Below are 16,767 nucleotides of genomic sequence, written 5' to 3' on the forward strand. Positions count from 1 at the left end.
ATCAGAAAAATGGAGGACAGCTGAGGAAGGGAGGGAGGCTCATGGCACAGCCAGGGATTGGCCGAAGGACCGTCTGATCCTGGCACCCCGACGGCCTAAACCAGCCGCGTTGGGAAGCAGACCAAGGTGCCCGAAGCCTCAAACTGCAGCAGCGGCCCCAATGCTCTCCCAGAAGAGACGCGCGCGCCGCCGGATCCCGTGCGCCTCTTTCTTCGGAGGTCGACCGTCCCCCTTAATTCCATGGAGCTCTCAAAAAAAGTGCGCGTCGGATCGCAGCCCCGCGAGCCCGGTCCTATGCCTATGCCCTTGGAGGCGGAGAGCGAACCTCCGTGAGAACGGGGTGGGTGCCTTACCTCCAAGGAAACGTGGATTCGGGTCGTAGCCAATGGCTGCTTCTGGAAGAGGATGAAAAGGAGGCGCTGGTGGCGGTAGCACACCACCGCCTCGGTTTCTCGCTGCCCACCGAGGGAGCGTTTTCCCGAGACTGAGCCGGCCCCTCCTCTTTCCCCTTAGCGCCGCCCTCCTTCGCCTCTCGCCGCCTCCTCAGTCGAAGGACTTCCTCGGCTGGAGCTGTGCTGCCTTCAGAGACAAGCGAGAGCGGAGCGGCGGCGGTTCCTCGACGTGGTTTGCTCGCCGGTGATCGCACTGCTTGGAGAGGCTGGCGCGTAGCGCAATCCGGAGCTGGATTTTATTGTAGAGAGAAGAGAGAAAAGAGGGAAGAGGGAAGGGGCGGGCGGGGTGAAAGGGACCCACTGCCAACAGGTTCTCTGTGTTTTCTTGCGGTCCGAGAAGCAAGGGCTCGGTCGCTTTGGCTTGTGTCTCCCGCTCGCTTCTCCGAAGGCGCGCGGCTGCGCTGCAAAGGGAGCCCGGCGCGCGTAAAAAAGTTGGAACGTTTGGCTGCCTTTTTCTTTTACACCTTCGGATCTGTCCTTTATTTTCATTTTCAAATCTTTCTCCTCTCGCCCTCGACTCCCGGCACTCTCCCGCCAGGAAAGCGAGCCGGAGAGCGGGGACGTACGATGTCCTCGCCGCTGCTTGCCTCTTGACGCCCGAGGTGGCGGGCTGGCGGCGGCGTGGCCGACAGCAGCTCCTGCAGCAGCAGAAGCGGCGGCGGCGCTACCCGGAGGCCGCGGAGCTCGGATGTCGCCGCCCGCCTCTCTCCCGCTTCGGCTCGGCGGTCCTGGGCGCCCTCTGCCCGCTTCTTCTGAGGAGCCTCGGCAGCTGCAGGAGGCGACGGTGGCGGCGGACTAAGCGCAGGAGGGATGCTGTGGAGCGGAGCCCCCCGGCAGAGTGCTTTCCCGCAGGAGATGTTTCTGATGCTCGCCTTCTGCTTGGCTTCGCGGCGGACCCTGGCAGCGCCCACTCCGACCGCTGAGGACATCACGCTGGGAGTTGTGAGTTGGCACCCGCCGGGCTCTTCGTGGGGTTTTCTGCCCGGGGAGGGAGAGGAAGGGGGGCATCCGAAGAAACAGCGAGAGAGAGTCGTTCGCCAAGCAGCTGAAAAGGGCTGTCAATGGCTGCAAGGATGAAGTTGGCGGCTGTTTTTTTTGGGGGGGGGGTAATTCTCTTTATTTTAACTCCCATCCCATTCTGATCATCTAGGGAAGCCAAAGATTCCCCCGCCTCACCCGCGAATCCCATTCCCAGCGCCGCTTGTGTTGGGCGTGTGCGGAGCTTGCTGCGCGCTCTGGGGTATCTGGGGGCGCACGATCAAACAAGGGCTCCTCCTATTTCCGGGGGATTTTTGTGGTGTGTGTGTTTGAGGTGCCGCGGGATGGGGCTGGTCACCAGCGGTAAAAAGAGGGGGGGGAGGTGGCGTGAGCAGGGGAACAGGTTGTTGCTTGCCAGCGCGGCGCGGGTTACTCGAGAGGAGACGACGCAGCTCTCCAAGGAGCGTTCTCCTTTTGTGTGTGCGTGTGTATGCGCGCGTGTTTGTTTTGGATTGCAGCCATACTCTGGTCTGATTTCCTCGGAAGTAAGTCTCAGTGTTCCTTCAACGGGGACTTTACTCGAGTCCCGGGAAAGGGCACGGGGATCTGCCGCTTTAGCTTCGCAGTCTCTTGTCGGAAGTAAGTCCCGCTGTTTTCAAAGGAGGGATTGGGGCTCACCGCTAATATATGTGTGTGTATGTAGGATTGCGGTCTGAGTCAGCCGCTTGGTGGTGACGGCGGCGGCGGCTAGAAAGTGGGAAAACACTGCAGTTGGTAGTGGTGCCCACCAGTTTCCCCAGGCTTTTAAATCCCTTGGGGGGGAGGCGTGTTTAGGAAAGCAATGGTCTTGCTGCCTGCCACTTCTAGTCCTTTGCTGATTTAGTAACCTGTTGGTCCGCTGTGAACAGGCAAAGAGCAAATGTCTCTGTGTGTGGTTAATACTAATTGTAAAAAAAATTAATGCCACTATTATTGTTATTTGTCTCTGTGTTCTTTCCTCCTTCACTGCATGGTAGGCGTTAGGCAAAGATGATTCTGGTTCTTGGTTTTTCAGTCAAAGACGTCAAGAAGGCTCCCCCTCCTACCCAAAACCAACTGATGCCCTGGAAGAATCAACCCATCCTTATTTGGGCATTTGTTGGAATCCCTTCCCTATCCCGGTCTGTATGTGTGCAGCAGAAGCTATTGAGTCGTTGGTGATGGGTGGTTACCTCCCTTGCTGGCCTAGCTCACTGGCCAACAACTGGTGGGTTGCAGCCTGATCCAACATACAAATATATGGTAATGGGTCTGCAAATGCATGTCTAGGTTCAAAGCGGGCCCTAGGTCTTGAGAAAGTTGGAGTTACCTGGCCTAAACAGTTGCCACCTTACGTCTAGTGACATCCTCCAGAGATGCAAAGCGGGGCTACCCTGTACCTTAGAAAATGACCAATTTCTGTGTTTGTAGGAGTTGCTCTTTGGCACCCGTGGCCATTTTAGGGGACAGAACTGCAGTTTTCCACAAGCTCTGCCCGCCCCCGCCCGCTAGGGATGATGACTGTGCTCTGTAATAAACTCAGTCGCCTAGCTGTAATAACCTTGTTGGCTGTAAGAACCTTGTTGGCTGTGAGAGCCTTGTTTATCCAAGTAGCTATTGAATTTCAGGGCAGTTGAGGCAGAAAATCCCAAAGTGAGAGGCAATCATATTGAAGTATGAGGTAGCAAGCCTGAAACTTTCTGGAGCCAGTTTGATTGATGTTTCAGAACCGAGCAAAGACTTTCATTCCGTCTTTATGGAAACGTTTGGTCAGCTCAGAGGAACTGGATAATAATGGTCTTGGTTTGGCCAACTCTGATCTGGTGGAGAGAAGACTTAGTTGAATGTTGAGCTCTATATATCCTAGAGCAGGGGTGGCCAACTCCCAAGAGACTGCGATCTACTCACAGAGTTAAAAACTGGCAGTGATCTACTGTACCCTCCTTTTGGGGGTTCAGGTCAAAGTTGTTGAACTTTTTTTAGGAAGGAGGAAGACCAATTGGGGGGGGGGGTTTAAGGTCAAAGTTGTTGAGTTTTTTCTACTGCAGACATCCAGTGATCTACCGGTAGATCACGATCTACCTGTTGGACATGCCTGTCCTAGAGGGAGAAATGCAAGCCATGCAAGTCAAACACACTGAGTTGATCTGAAACCTTCATGAGTGTGTGCAGGACCTAAGCCTGCTGTGCAAAGATTGAATTTGCACCCATTGCTCTGTCCACTTTTGCTTCTGGCCATGCCCAACACTGACCTGGTGCTCTCAATAGTTCACCTAGAATGGGTGGAAAATGGCCCCCCATCACTGCTATAGATCTATGAAATAAATAAACGCAGGAAGTGAGTTATAAACCAAGATGCTTCTGGTCTGATAATTGCCTCTGATGGATGAACCTGGTGGCTTTGACCAAGATAAATTTGTGGGACTGGGACATGTTAACGAATTCTGAGACAATGGGTGTAAAACCTCTTGATCATTCAGGTGGTATAGCTGTGCTCCATATCTGATGATGATGATGATGATGATGATGATGATAAAGCCAGCAGCTAGAGTGTTTCAGGGCCTGGTTACCAAGCAACTCTCCCTATGTTCCAAATGGGTAGAAGTGTTTCTTATTTCTGACCATATGCTCCTAGGAAGGCAATCCAGAAATCACAGTAATTAAGATATGAAAAGTTATGGGACATGGTGTGGATTTGCTAGGGATCACCTGTAACTGAGACCCCCATCTCCAATATACATTCAAGCAGTGATTGCTCCGCGCCCTCTTGCTGCCAAAGCATCCTGGGAACTATTCTTTGGGAAGAGTCCTAAGAGTTGTTAGGAAACCCTTACCATCCTCACTGAGCTACAATTTCCACGGAAGAGGGATTAGCTAATAAACCTGATCTCCCAAATCCTAATCTGATACTCTACACACAACATCACATTGACTCGCAGGCTCTAAGTGCACATGCTTTGAATCTCTGTTGGAATTCCTACGGATTATTCTATTTCCCCCCCATGTCTTTCCCTCCTAGATGTGCTGGTGCCAAGAGACTTCACCTGACATGAGATTTGATGTACTTTTCAAGAACCTTCTTATGTTACTAGCATATTACCTAGTTAAGCTGGTGGTTTGCATTTCTGGGCAAGCTACGCTTGACCTTAAATGTGATTTAGCAACTAAACCTGTAGAGGGTTTTACAAAGGGTTCCAGGTTCAATCTAAAGCACGGGTGTCAAACACAAGGCCCGGGGGCCAAATCCGGCCCGCCAGACCTCGTCATGTGGCCCGCCGAGCGCACCAGCCAGCGGGACCCAGCAGCGGGACCTTGCTGCTGAAGCGCCGCGCCGACAAAGTGCCGACAAACAGCTGGGGCCTGGGGGGGGGTAGAAAGGCGGCCGGAGCAGCGCTGCGTGGAGCACCCCGAGCCACAGCAGGAGAAGGAGGAGGCAGCTTGCCGGGTCAGCGCCCAGCAGCGCCGCACGGAGAGTCCCGAGCCTCTGCGACGCAGCAGTGCTCTGTAGCACTTTGAATCCTCCTGCTGCTGCCACAGCTCGGCGCCTGGAAACGGCTGCTGCTGCTGCTGCTGCTGAAGCACAGACAAAGCACCCAGCAGCGCCGCGTGGAGGAGGAGGAGGATTCAAAGTGCTACAGAGCACTGCTGCGTCCCAGAGGCTCGGGACTCTCCGTACGGCGCTGACGGACACCGACCCAGCAAGCCGCCGCCGCCTTCTCCTCCTCTTGCCGCCTCCTCCTCCTGCCGCGGCTCAGCCTCATGAATGTGAGCTCAGCAGCGGCCCAGCCTCACGAACGTGCAACTCTGAGGCTTTACGCACGTCTCCTAAAACGGACACCCGCTGCCTCACGCTGCACGGGAAATGCTTTTTGCCCCTGGGTCCCTTCGCGCTCTTTTCTGGCGCTGAATCAAGGCGGCGACCCCACCTTCCCTTTCTTTCTTCCTCTCTCTCGTTCTTATTCTTTCTTTCCCTCTCCTTCTTTATCTCTGTCTTCTCTCCCTCTTTCTTTTTCTTTCCTTCTTTATTCCCTTCCTTCTTTCCTACTCTTCTTTCTCTCCCCTCTTTCCTTCCTCTCTCCCTCCTGCTCCCTCTTTTCTTTCTTTCTTTCTTTCTTCCTTACTTCCTTCCTTTCTTCCTTCCGTCCTTCCCATCTTTCTTCCTCTCCCTCATTCTTATTCTTTCTTTCCCTCTCCTTCCTTCCTTCTTTATCTCTGTCTTCTCTCCCTCTTTCTTTTTCTTTCCTTCTTTATTCCCTTCCTTATTTCCTACTCTTCTTTCTCTCCCCTCTTTCCTTCCTTCCTCTCTCCCTCCCACTCCCTCTTTTCTTCCTTCCTCCCTCCCCTCCCCTCCCTCTCCCTCTCCTCAGAAACATAGGATGCTGCTTTATACTTCTGGCCCTTAAACCCTGGAACCAGGAGAGCAGCTCCAGTGAGTCAACCTCAGCCAGTCCCTTTGGTGAAGGGTGGTGGCTCACTGGCAGAACATCTGTCCTGCATGCAGAAGGACCCCAGCATCTCCAGGTACCAGTAGCTCTACAAAGCTCCTGCATGAAACCCTAGCGAGCCTCCACCACCCAGTGCAGTTACCAAAAATCATTTTTCAATAAATTGTACAATAATTGTACATTTGAATATCTACTTGCCATTATTCTGACTATGTTAGTTATTACTTACATTATTACAAAAAACAGTAATAATTGAATGCAGTGACAATAATTTATGATAATAAAGAGTGGACACATAGTCCTACAGATACAACCGGCCCTTTGAGGGTGACCAAACTGCTGATGCGGCTCCCGATGAATTTGAGTTTCACACCCCTGATCTAAAGCATCTCTAGGTAGGGCTGGGGAAAAACCCTGCCTGAAACTTTGTGAAGCTTCTGCCAGTCAAGGGGCCAACGATCTGACTCATTATAAGGCAACTCCCTCCAATGTATGGTTTTCTCCCCCCCCCCCAAAAAAGCAAATACAAACTTCAGAAGAGGTATTTTCCTCAGGATCACAACAGAGGAAGAAAGGGTTAAACTCCCTCTCCATGCCTCCTCTGCTCTTAATTATCAGCCGCCCCCCAGGAGATGCAATTTGCATGTAAAAACAACCAGTCTCTGCACCATAGTTGCAGAGATGCATTTAGTGTCAAGACTAGTTTGCCCCACCATTTATTGCTCTGTTCCTCCAGTGCTAAGCTTTTTTTATGTATCGCTTGATTGTGTCTTCAATATTGTTTTACTTTGCGGGTGGTTGTCCTGGGATTTTATTTTATTCTGTAAACTGAAAGACAGCAGGCGTATGATTTTTTTGAAACAAAATAGATTGACTTTCATCTTCTGTCAGAGACAGGGTTTAAATGGTGTGTTGTGGAGAGGAATGACTTAGGCTTGCTTTCAGATTTAAAGGGCCCCTCCCATGGGCGTGCATGGGGTGTGTGCTGGGTGTGCCAGGCACCCCTTTTTTAAATCAAGGGAAGCAGGCAGAAATGCAGACAGAATGAAAAAGACTGGTTTTAATTTGGAATGGTTCTGCAGCTTTTGCCTGCTGGTGGGGTGATTGGTTCCAGCAGCAGCAGCAGCAGTATGGAAGGAAGGGGGACTCCCTGCTCTGTAGGCAGAAGCTGCAGACCCATCCCAGCCTTTTTCTTCTGCCTGCTCCTTTCTCTGTCTCATAGCTCTGTCTTCACCCAAGCTTTGCTCTCACCTTTTGTGGCGAGCGATCTGTGGAGGCTGCGGTTGTGGCATGCAAGCAAGAAGGAGCCATCCCACCCTTGTCCCTCCAGATCTGCCCTCTGGTTAGCTTGGCACTGGTCTTTTTCTCTGCAGGAAAAATATCCTGTTTGGGCTTCTTGACCACTTGCGTGGTTGTTTTGTTAGCTTTTTGCCTCTTCTTCCTTGTCTTCAATAAATAAATGAAAATCCCTGGGTTCACATCCTAATGGTATGAGCACCCCAGTGGCTCTTCCAGATTGCTGAGTGGTCATCCTGATTTGCTTGCAGAAAACCTATGCGGAGGTTAAACTATGTCCAGTCTTTATTGAGCTTCCATTCTGATTTGGTGGCAGGGAGGGTTATATAACAGTGCTCATTCATCCTGGTTTGCTTGTGTGGGGTTTATAGGTCTTACTTTCAATCGCTTTTCAACATGTTCCCCCTATTACTTTCCTAACCATGAAAACAGTGGTGAATTTGTTGTGCTTTAACCCACTTCAATTGTGCAAATCTAAATTCCCAGTGTTCACCCGATTCCCTCCTGCAATATACTGGCTGTCTGGAAGCAACAGTCTATCTTTGCCTACATTTATGGTGTGGAGCACCTCACCTGCTTATACTGTTTGTGTGGGACATTCTGCAAATGGGATGACATGAACAACTCCACTAGAGGTGTTGGGTTTGATCCTGGGTAGTCTTTAAAGTAGCCCTTTTCTCCTTTCTTTTTTAAAGAAAGAAAGAATGAATCAATGAGGTGTGTCTTTTTATATTGGGAAATCGCTGAGAATAGATGGGTCTGTGACTCACTGAAGAATCATTCCAGAATTGTCATTTGTGTTAAGTGTCCATTCAGTGATCCAACCACTCAGGCAGTTCACTGTACTGAGAGGACTGTACCACCTCCAAGTTCATGTAGAAGGGAATTCTTGTTTGGCGTCTTCCCCCATGGGAGTCAGTTCCTGCCTGACTCTTTTTCCTGCAGCCACTTCCTTGACATGTAAGCTTGGGGGGGGGGCGGCAGAGTTTGGGGGAAGAACATTGGGGTTGGATCTGGGATAGGGTGGGAGTAGGATGAATGAGTAAAGAATATTTTTCAGTGGACTGATATGTATGGCTTGATTTGGGTATGATAAAAGGAATTCGCTGAAATGTCCAGAGGATTTGGCTGCAGCAGCAGGGGGGACGGGATTAATTAATTATTGAGGAATAAAGAGGATAGATTATTTGATTTAAAATCGAAATGTATACATTCTTGGTAAAAATAATAAGTTAAGGGAAGAAATTTAAGATGGAAGAATTAAAATAGAGTGATTTAAGTTTGGGAATTGACAGTATGAAAATGAATTATTTAGATATATAAATATGGATATTATGTATAATATAGAAGAGTTAATTTCGAGCACCAAAAAGGTTTATATTATTATCGTGGAAATTGCCTAAATGATAATTAACAAAGAACCCAGGCGGGGGGAGTCGGGGAAGTCCAAATTGTTTTAAATAATGATATGAACTAAGGTTTTTTTAATGCTTTTTTTTCTTTTTTCTTTTTCTTTTTTTTTCTTTCCCCATTTTTTTTAGCTTTTTTGGGGGGAGGGGACTATTTTTTCTTTTTGGGGGGAGGGGAGGGAGGGATAGGGGGGCTTTTTTCCTTTTGTTTTTCTTATATGTGTGGATAGAGGTAGGGTGGACACTCTTCTCTCTCTTGCCTCGTAACCCGGGGCCCACTGGTGGCAGAAGAGGGCTCTGGGGGAGGGAGGAGGGGGAGGGGGATAAACCCAACTAGAAAATGGACCACCTTCAACTATCCGCCCGACGTGGGACCTTCTCGTGACAGGAGGGGACTCGTGGGGGGGTGGAATGAATTTGATATGTGTATTTCATGTGTTATTCTGTAAAATCAATAAAAATCATTAAAAAAAGAGAGAAGATGCTCAAATCGATTTTGCATCTTTGCAGGAGCCCCAAAAGACCCAACGAAATTGAAGCACTTATTGGGGCAGGAACTGTTACCATAGCTTGCTGTGTTGTTTTGTCATATCTACAAAGGGGGTAGAGCTCAGCCAGTTGGCACTGCAGTTGCGAGCGTTGGACTAGGAATAAGGCAACCTCACTTTGAATCCTTGCTCAGCCATGAAACTCACACTGGCCTGGTTTGCACATAGTGCTGAATCCTGGTTGATGCTCACCATGGTGAATAGACCATGGTTAAAGCCAGGCATCCCCAAACTTTGGCCCTCCAGATGTTTTGGACTACAATTCCCATCATCCCTGACCACTGGTCCTGTTAGCTAGGGATCATGGGAGTTGTAGGCCAAAACATCTGGAGGGCCGCAGTTTGGGGGTGCCTGCTTTAAACTTTGGTTTATCACCTCACAGAACACTCCTTAGCCGTAGTTAAGAAGTTGGACTGGACTCACACATAATGTTAAGCAACGGTTAATATTAACCTTGAATACAGAAGGTCCCACATTCAACCCCCAGCATCTCCAGGTAGGGCTGGGAGAGACCTCTGTTTGAAATCATGGAAAGCCACTGTCAGTCAGTGCAGGCAATAATAAGCTAGAAGAGCCAGTGGTCTGATTCTGTATAAGGCAGTTTCCTGTGTTCCTGAGAGAGAGGGAGATATCTTTAAAATGGGTGGGAATCAATAGATGTAATAGGTAAGCCCTCTGGAAATGCTGCTTTCTGTCTAATTAGATCATTAAGCTAACATCTCTATCATCACAGTGGCTGCCTTGGCGTTCAGAGAGACACTCTCAAAACCATGCGGAAAGTCAATCAACCGCTTCTTCCTCTTAAAACTCAGTGGGGAATACAGTGTTCAGTTTGTGAGCCCCTGGGAATGGCTTTGCTGGTTGCAGGAGAAATCCAGAGCTTCAAATGCACCTTTGACCTCATTTTTTATTTTATTTTATTTTTCAAATGTACACCTTGCTTCTGTGGGGATTCCCAAAGCGGTTTATGCTGTGAAATGAGATTAAAAGGCCACTATAAAATATGGATGCAAATCAAGTAAAAGGGGAACTGGATAAATATAATGTCTTTAAATGGGCTGCAAACTCTCCAGCCTAATCTAATCCAAGTATGGTTTTTTATTATTATTAAATAGTTTCATATGGAGGGATAGTTTTCTGATTTTCTCCCCCAACAGGGTGGGCTTAACCGTCTTCCCTTGGGAGGGTGTTTGGTTGAATGGGATGTCATGTGCCAAAAAAATCCCAGGATGTATAAAGGTATATGCAATTTTGCATCGAGTATAGAGTCTTCCCCCCCCCACCCTTTCATAATATTAGAACTTGTGGGCATCCAGTGAATGCTGGAAGATTCAGGACAGACCCAAAAAAGGACTTTTCACACAGTGCCTAGTTAAATTGTGGAATTTGCTCTCCACAAGAGGTAGTGATGGCCACAAACATGGAGGGCTGTAAACAAAGATTAGGCAAATTCATGGGAAATAAGATTTTTTTTTATGGCTAGTAGCCATGATGGCTAGGGACGCAGGTGGTGCTGTGGGTTAAACCGCTGAGCCTAGGGCTTGCTGATCAGAAGGTCGGCGGTTCGAATCCCTGCAACGGGGTGAGCTCCCGTTGCTCGGTCCCAGCTCCTGCCAACCTAGCAGTTCGAAAGCACGTCAAAGTACAAGTAGATAAATAGGAACCGCTACAGTGGGAAGGTAAACGGCGTTTCCGTGTGCTGCTCTGGTTTGCCAGAAGCAGCTTTGTCATGCTGGCCACATGACCTGGAAGCTGTACGCCAGCTCCCTCGGCCAATAATGCGAGATGAGCGCGCAACCCCAGAGTCGGTCACGACTGGACTTAATGGTCAGGGGTCCCTTTACCTTTACCTTTTAGCCATGATGGCTATGTTCACACATCCACTCAATTGAAGGCAGTATGTCTCTGAAGACCAGTTGCTAGGAATCACAAGTGGTTTCAGGGACTGGCTGGACACTGCAGAGTGCTGACCGGCTGCTGAAGAGTGGGCACCTGGAGAAGGGGGGCAGGGTTGGAGTCTGACTTGGAAGAAGAAATCAGTGATCTTGGGGAGCTTGGAACAGCTGGGAGATCAGGTAGGAGAATCTGCAGGATTGGAGAGTGAAGAACAGGTGCAGGAAGTGGGAGAGAGAGAGATCAGGCTGGTGTAAAGTCAAGGGCTTCCTCCTGCTGCTGCCCACCCCCCTCTCTCGCTCCAGCTACTCCCAGGAGGAGCATAATGTTACAACAGATGCAGAGTCTGTGCCTGCTTTGCCTGCAGCTCAGCTGGGGGAGATGCACAGGTTGAGGACAGGGCCTCTCTGTTGCAGCAACAGCCTCATTAGCTGCCCACCTAGGAGCAGCTGAGAGACGCAAGACTGGTGAACATGCCTCTCCCTAACTTGTAGACGGTGTGCTTTTGACAATGAAGAGTTAATTCCTCGCTCTGGACATTCTTTGCCTGATGACACTGTGACAGGTGGAGAGAGTGATGTTGCTTTCAGATTCTGGTTGGCCAGGGTGAGACCAGGATGCTGGACCAGATGGTCATTGCGGCAACTATTTTAAACCTCCCCTTTTCCTCTAAAGAGTTCAGGGCAGCCCACCTGATTCCTCTCTCCCTTCACTCGCACTGTTTTCCTCAGCAACGCTGCAAAGTGGGTTTGGCTGAGAAAGAGCGCCCACCCAAGGCCTTGGGAAGCCCACTGACTAAACAAGGATGTGAACCTTCGCTTGTGTGTCTGTAGTCCACGGAAAGTCTCTAGCTCAGTAGTAGAGCATCAGCTTTGCATGCAGAAAATCCCAAATTCAATCCCTGGCCTCTCCAGGTAAGGCCAGGAAAGAATGCTGCCTAGAATCCTGGACAGCTGCTGCCAGTCAGTGCAGACAATGCTGAGCACAGATGGACCAACGACCGGACTCTGCATAAGGCAGCTTCCTTTTGTTTCTGTCCACTGCACCACAATGACTTTCAGCTGAAGCCATAAATCCATTGGGTCATCTCGACTGGGTGGGAACGAGGCTGCCGATGAACGGGAGAACAAAGGGATCTTTGTTTTGGCAGAGGTCTCGGCAGCGATGAGTGGAAAATACAAGACAGTTACTGAAGTGGCTTGTTTGCAGCAAGTGTCTTTGCGAATCTCTGCGTAGAGAGGCAGCGCTCTCTCTCGAAGATATCCTGCTTTGGAATCCATTTCCGCACGCAAATAAACCCCAAGGCTGCTGAAGCATTACCCCCCCATCATATTTGAAAGTCAGGAAGCATGAAACGACAGCAATAGAGAGTTGTGCTAACCTTTGGAGGAATATTATGTCTCCAAGTACTTTCTGCAGTAAATGCAATGTGAATAGAGCTCTTGCACTTTAGAATGATGGCTCTCTCACACACCCCTCCTCTTCACTGAAAATTGCAGCTAAGATGCCATTCTGCATGATTAGAAGAAAAAGAGCAAGAGAATCGAAGCTTGCAGGAGAGTTATAGACCCTTCCTGTGCTGTGACAGACTGGGGTGAAGCATTCCAATGATGTTAGCTAGGTTATAACTTGGGGATCGCCTCCTTTCCCTTCCCCCTAACTGAATTTTAATTTGATGGCACGACTTCCTAATAAGCTGCCCAAAGCAGTGTGAAAGCTGATGGATGGCTCACATTGTCATCCTCCTGCTTTGCCTTCTGAATCCAGGTTGCTTTGCAGTCTGCTATATTCCTCAGTAGGCAGTCTAGCCGAGGGAGCAGCAGCCAATGACAAAACAAAATGGTTAGTTGGAGCCTGCCTCAAATGTGAAGGGATCGTGCTGGTGCTTAGCACCAATCCCTCACTCTCCTCTCCTTCTGAATACAGGTGGTTCAGCTCAAAGAAGGCCAGATGAATGGCTTGTAGCTCATGGTGACTGGTGCCTATTGAGGCTGATAGGGTGGGAGCCAGGGAGACCAACCGTAGAGGGAGCCAGAGGCAAAGGCAGGCAGAGCCGGGCTAATTTTATTTCCTCTTCTTTCTCCTCCTCTTCTCCGCTGACTTCTTACAAGGGCAACCATGAGACTGAGGAGGGCACTGACAGCCAAGAGTTGAGTTGTTGTCAGTATGAAGGCAGGCAGGTGCAGGTTGACTGAGGGCTGGCTTGAGCTAGGTCTGGGCAGTGTCCTAGCAAATCAACCTTTCTTGCTTTTAGCTATTTGAGGTCCGGAGGTAGCAACCACTTGGAAAGGGTTGTGTTTTTTTTAGCCATCACACTTTGCTTGTGGCTGTTCCAGAAAACATCTGCATGGTGCTGGATTATGTGGACCATAGCTCCTCCAGGTGGCTTGTTTATTGAGCATCCATCCTGATTTGCTTCCATGACGGAGGTTAGACCATGCCCAGTCTTTGACGAGCATTTGTTCACAGGGAGCTCATATATGACCATGAACACCCATCCAGATTTGCTGGTGGTCCAGAGTGCTTTAATCCATTTCAGTTGTGCAAACCTACATTTCCAGGTATCTTTCCCACAAAATAATGTCAGGCAACCCCTTTCTCTAATCCAGGCATGCCCAACAGGTAGATCGTGATCACTGGATGTCTGTGGTAGATCACTGGCAGATCACCGGCTCCCCCCCCCCCAAGAAGCCCTGCACGCCTAAAAAACGAGGCTTTCTTCCTCCCTAAAAAAAGCTCAACAACTTTGACCTGAACCACCAAAAATAGGGGTTTCCTTCCTAAAAAAAAGCTCAGCATCGCTTTCCTCCTCTCTAAAGAAGCTCCACAACTTTGACCTGAACCCCCCAAAAGGGGGTAGATCACTGCCAGTTTTTAACTCTTTAAGTATATCACAGTCTCTTGGAAGTTGGCCACCCCTGCGTCCATCTGTGCACCTTTCATGTTCTCCTTGACTCTGATGGTTAGGAAATAACCTCCATCTCGTATGAAGCCACTATGCCTATTCCTAGAAGCTGCAGGGCGGAGGGGGCTTACAGGACATCAACGTGCCTGTTTTGTGGGCTTTCTGAAAGCACCCGGCTGGTTCCAGGGGGGAAGAGGATGTTGGACTAGATGGGCCTTTGGTCTGATCTAAACAGGGCCCCTATGTTCCCAAGTCTCCAGGGCAATTTTATCTGGATGCTCATTCTTAGCAAAGTCACTTAAACTCATGCAGATGGAGCCCAGAGAGAAAAATCCCGATTCTGATTTACTAAACAAACTGAACAAAAACAGTGTTATAATTTGAAAAGAAAGGGCTTTGTCTTTCTTGGGACTGGCCTTGTACATAACTGGGAGACATACCTGCAAACGTACAGGGGGAAGCTGCCTCAGAACTGCCCCAAACCATTGGAGCACGTGTCAGCTCAGCAAAGATCATCCCATCCTTTCTGGTTGCTAGGCAACACTCCCATTGGTCCCCTTCTTGTCTATTTGACTTTATCATTAGCGGAATCAATGTTAAAGCTGAATATTGAGTGATCCCTGCTGTTGGACTACCAACACTCACGACCCTACCAGATTTTAATCAGAAGTTAACGGGGTGGGGAGGGGGGGAGAGTGAAACTGTGAGGCAATTTGTTTAATAAGGGGGAGGGCAATAACATATTTTCAAAACCTGGAGTGATTCTGACTTTGTTTATTATTTGTCAAAACAATAATTAACACAATGAAGTACCAGCATATGTTTTCTTCCCAGTGTTGTGAAACTTTTTATATTCTCTTATAGTGCCTGTGTGTTTCATCCTTTAAATGTTTATTTGCTTTTATTTTCTTTGGTCTCCATCATTCTAGCTACAAATCTTTTTTTTTTCTGTTTTGTTTTGTTTTATTCATAAGGAAACTCTCTTTTTCGTTTTTGTCTTTTTAAACAATAAATTCCAAAGCGGTTTACAACAACGAATTAATGCAATCGTGGTAAAACATGTTAGTGCAATGAAACATCATCAAGACACACAGAAGGCATCAGCCATTAGGGAACAGGCTGGTTTTTAAATAAATGATGGAGACACACCATGATGGAGTGTGCAGTCACAGGGGTCGGCAGAAGAGTTGGCAGCCCTTGCTGTTGGTGTGAATTTACAATGTGGAAGCTTGTCCTGCACTGACTTTGGAAGTAGTAGTATAGAGCCAGTTAAGCAACCGCAATGTTTTGGCCTTTTTGCATTCACTTTGCCAGCTCAATGAAATGGAAGCTAGCGCATCCTGCTTCAAAAAGCACTGGCCCCAAGGAAGGCCAAATTATTTGCTGGAGATGGATTCAAGGAGATAGAATCTCTTTCTGGACCAATTTCAGCAAGCCCTCCCAGACCTGTCATGTGGTTATTTAAGCTTGTTTTTAAGTTCTACTGATTTTTATTTGTGCTTTAATGGTGACCGTGATGTGTATATATTTCTTTCTCTTAATAGTTTCGCGGGTTTTAGCTGTGTTGCTTGTAATTTTGTCATGCACACCACTCTGAAAGCTTTTTGACAAAGCAATTTATAGAACTTTCTAAAACGTAAACATACAATGCCCCCATTTTAGCCTCAACATTTGCCTCCCATTAAACAGAGGTGTCTGTTGCTGTCACATCTAGTTCAACCCCTGCTAGAGAGAGCGGCTAGAGCAAAGTTCCTCTTCAGAGTTTCTCCCTCCCCCCCCCCTGCATTGGGGGAAAAGCCTCAATCCCTGTTCTGCTCTGAATATCCTCTTTGCTCCAATACCTCTTTTCATTTTGCTTCTCTCCATGCCATTGCCGGCTGCCCTTTGGGCAAATTTAAGTTCTAAGAGGGAATACAAACATTTGTATTCATAACTGGAGGCCACGGGAAAGAATCTTCCTCTGCCAGACTCCCTTTTCTCCGATGGCTTTGTCCCAAAGGAGTTGCGCTTGCTAGCTGGCTTTTGTCTGTGCATTTTAGCTGGGTGACAAAGATGGAAGGAGAAGCAGGTGTCTCGCCGAGTCTCTCACCCCCCCCCCACCGATCCCCAGTGCTGCTTGGCACAACAGCAAAGTTAAGGTGTTCGTCCATGGATGCGATCAAAGATAATTGGGTACAGAGAGCTCCAATCTGTGGGAACAGAGTTACTTGGTATTTGTGCAGGCGTTCCTTCAGGTTGGGGGGGGGGGCTGAACTGTGCATTGGGTTGTCATTTGTCCCTCTGTACTGGAACTCTGTACTGGAGAAGGGGACGACAGAGGACGAGATGGCTGGACAGTGTTCTCGAAGCTACGAACATGAGTTTGACCAAACTTTGGGAGGCAGTGGAAGACAGGAGTGCCTGGCGTGCTATGGTCCATGGGGTCACGAAGAGTCGAACACGACTAAATGACTAAACAACAACAACAACAACTGGAACTTCAAGGGGGAGGAAAGAGGGTTGTGTGTGTTTGCTTTTACGCAGACATTTGCTCCAGGGAAGCTGGAGAACAGAGGAAACACAGGGAGAGGGCTGTGGCATCTGGCCAAAGGTCCACGAAGACTACGGGTTGGGAACCTTTCCCAGCTCAAGGGCCATATTCTCTCCTGGGCAGCTTTCCAGGGGCCACATGCCGTTGGTGGGCAGGGCCAGAGGCAAAAGCAGGTGGAGGAATAAGTGTAGATTTTCCCTTTGTACAGGGGGCTAGTTTCTGCCCACATTCATGCTCCCCTCTCTATCTTATACCCAGGCCAGCAAAAGACATTATCAGAGTCCGAGGACACA

The 16,767-nt window shown here is 48.8% G+C and overlaps 1 protein-coding gene across 2 annotated transcripts in view; it reads left to right on the top strand.

Moving 5' to 3' along the window:
* Positions 1 to 566: 566 nt before the first annotated feature.
* The window catches only part of MMP17 (matrix metallopeptidase 17), a 151,524-nt gene continuing 135,323 nt past the window's right edge, over positions 567 to 16,767 (top strand). The window contains exon 1 of one of the 2 annotated variants that reach the window (XM_035099020.3): positions 567 to 1,394. In XM_035099020.3, the coding sequence (XP_034954911.2) occupies positions 1,263 to 1,394 (132 nt within the window). In that variant the 5' untranslated portion in view covers positions 567 to 1,262. Of the gene's footprint in view, positions 1,395 to 1,930; positions 2,070 to 16,767 lie in introns of those variants that run through there. The other variant, XM_088659755.1, reaches the window with a different exon arrangement.

This window comes from Zootoca vivipara, chromosome 16, assembly GCF_965207765.1.
Source record: "Zootoca vivipara chromosome 16, rZooViv2.hap1.1, whole genome shotgun sequence".
NCBI classification, from domain to species: Eukaryota; Metazoa; Chordata; class Lepidosauria; order Squamata; family Lacertidae; genus Zootoca; species Zootoca vivipara.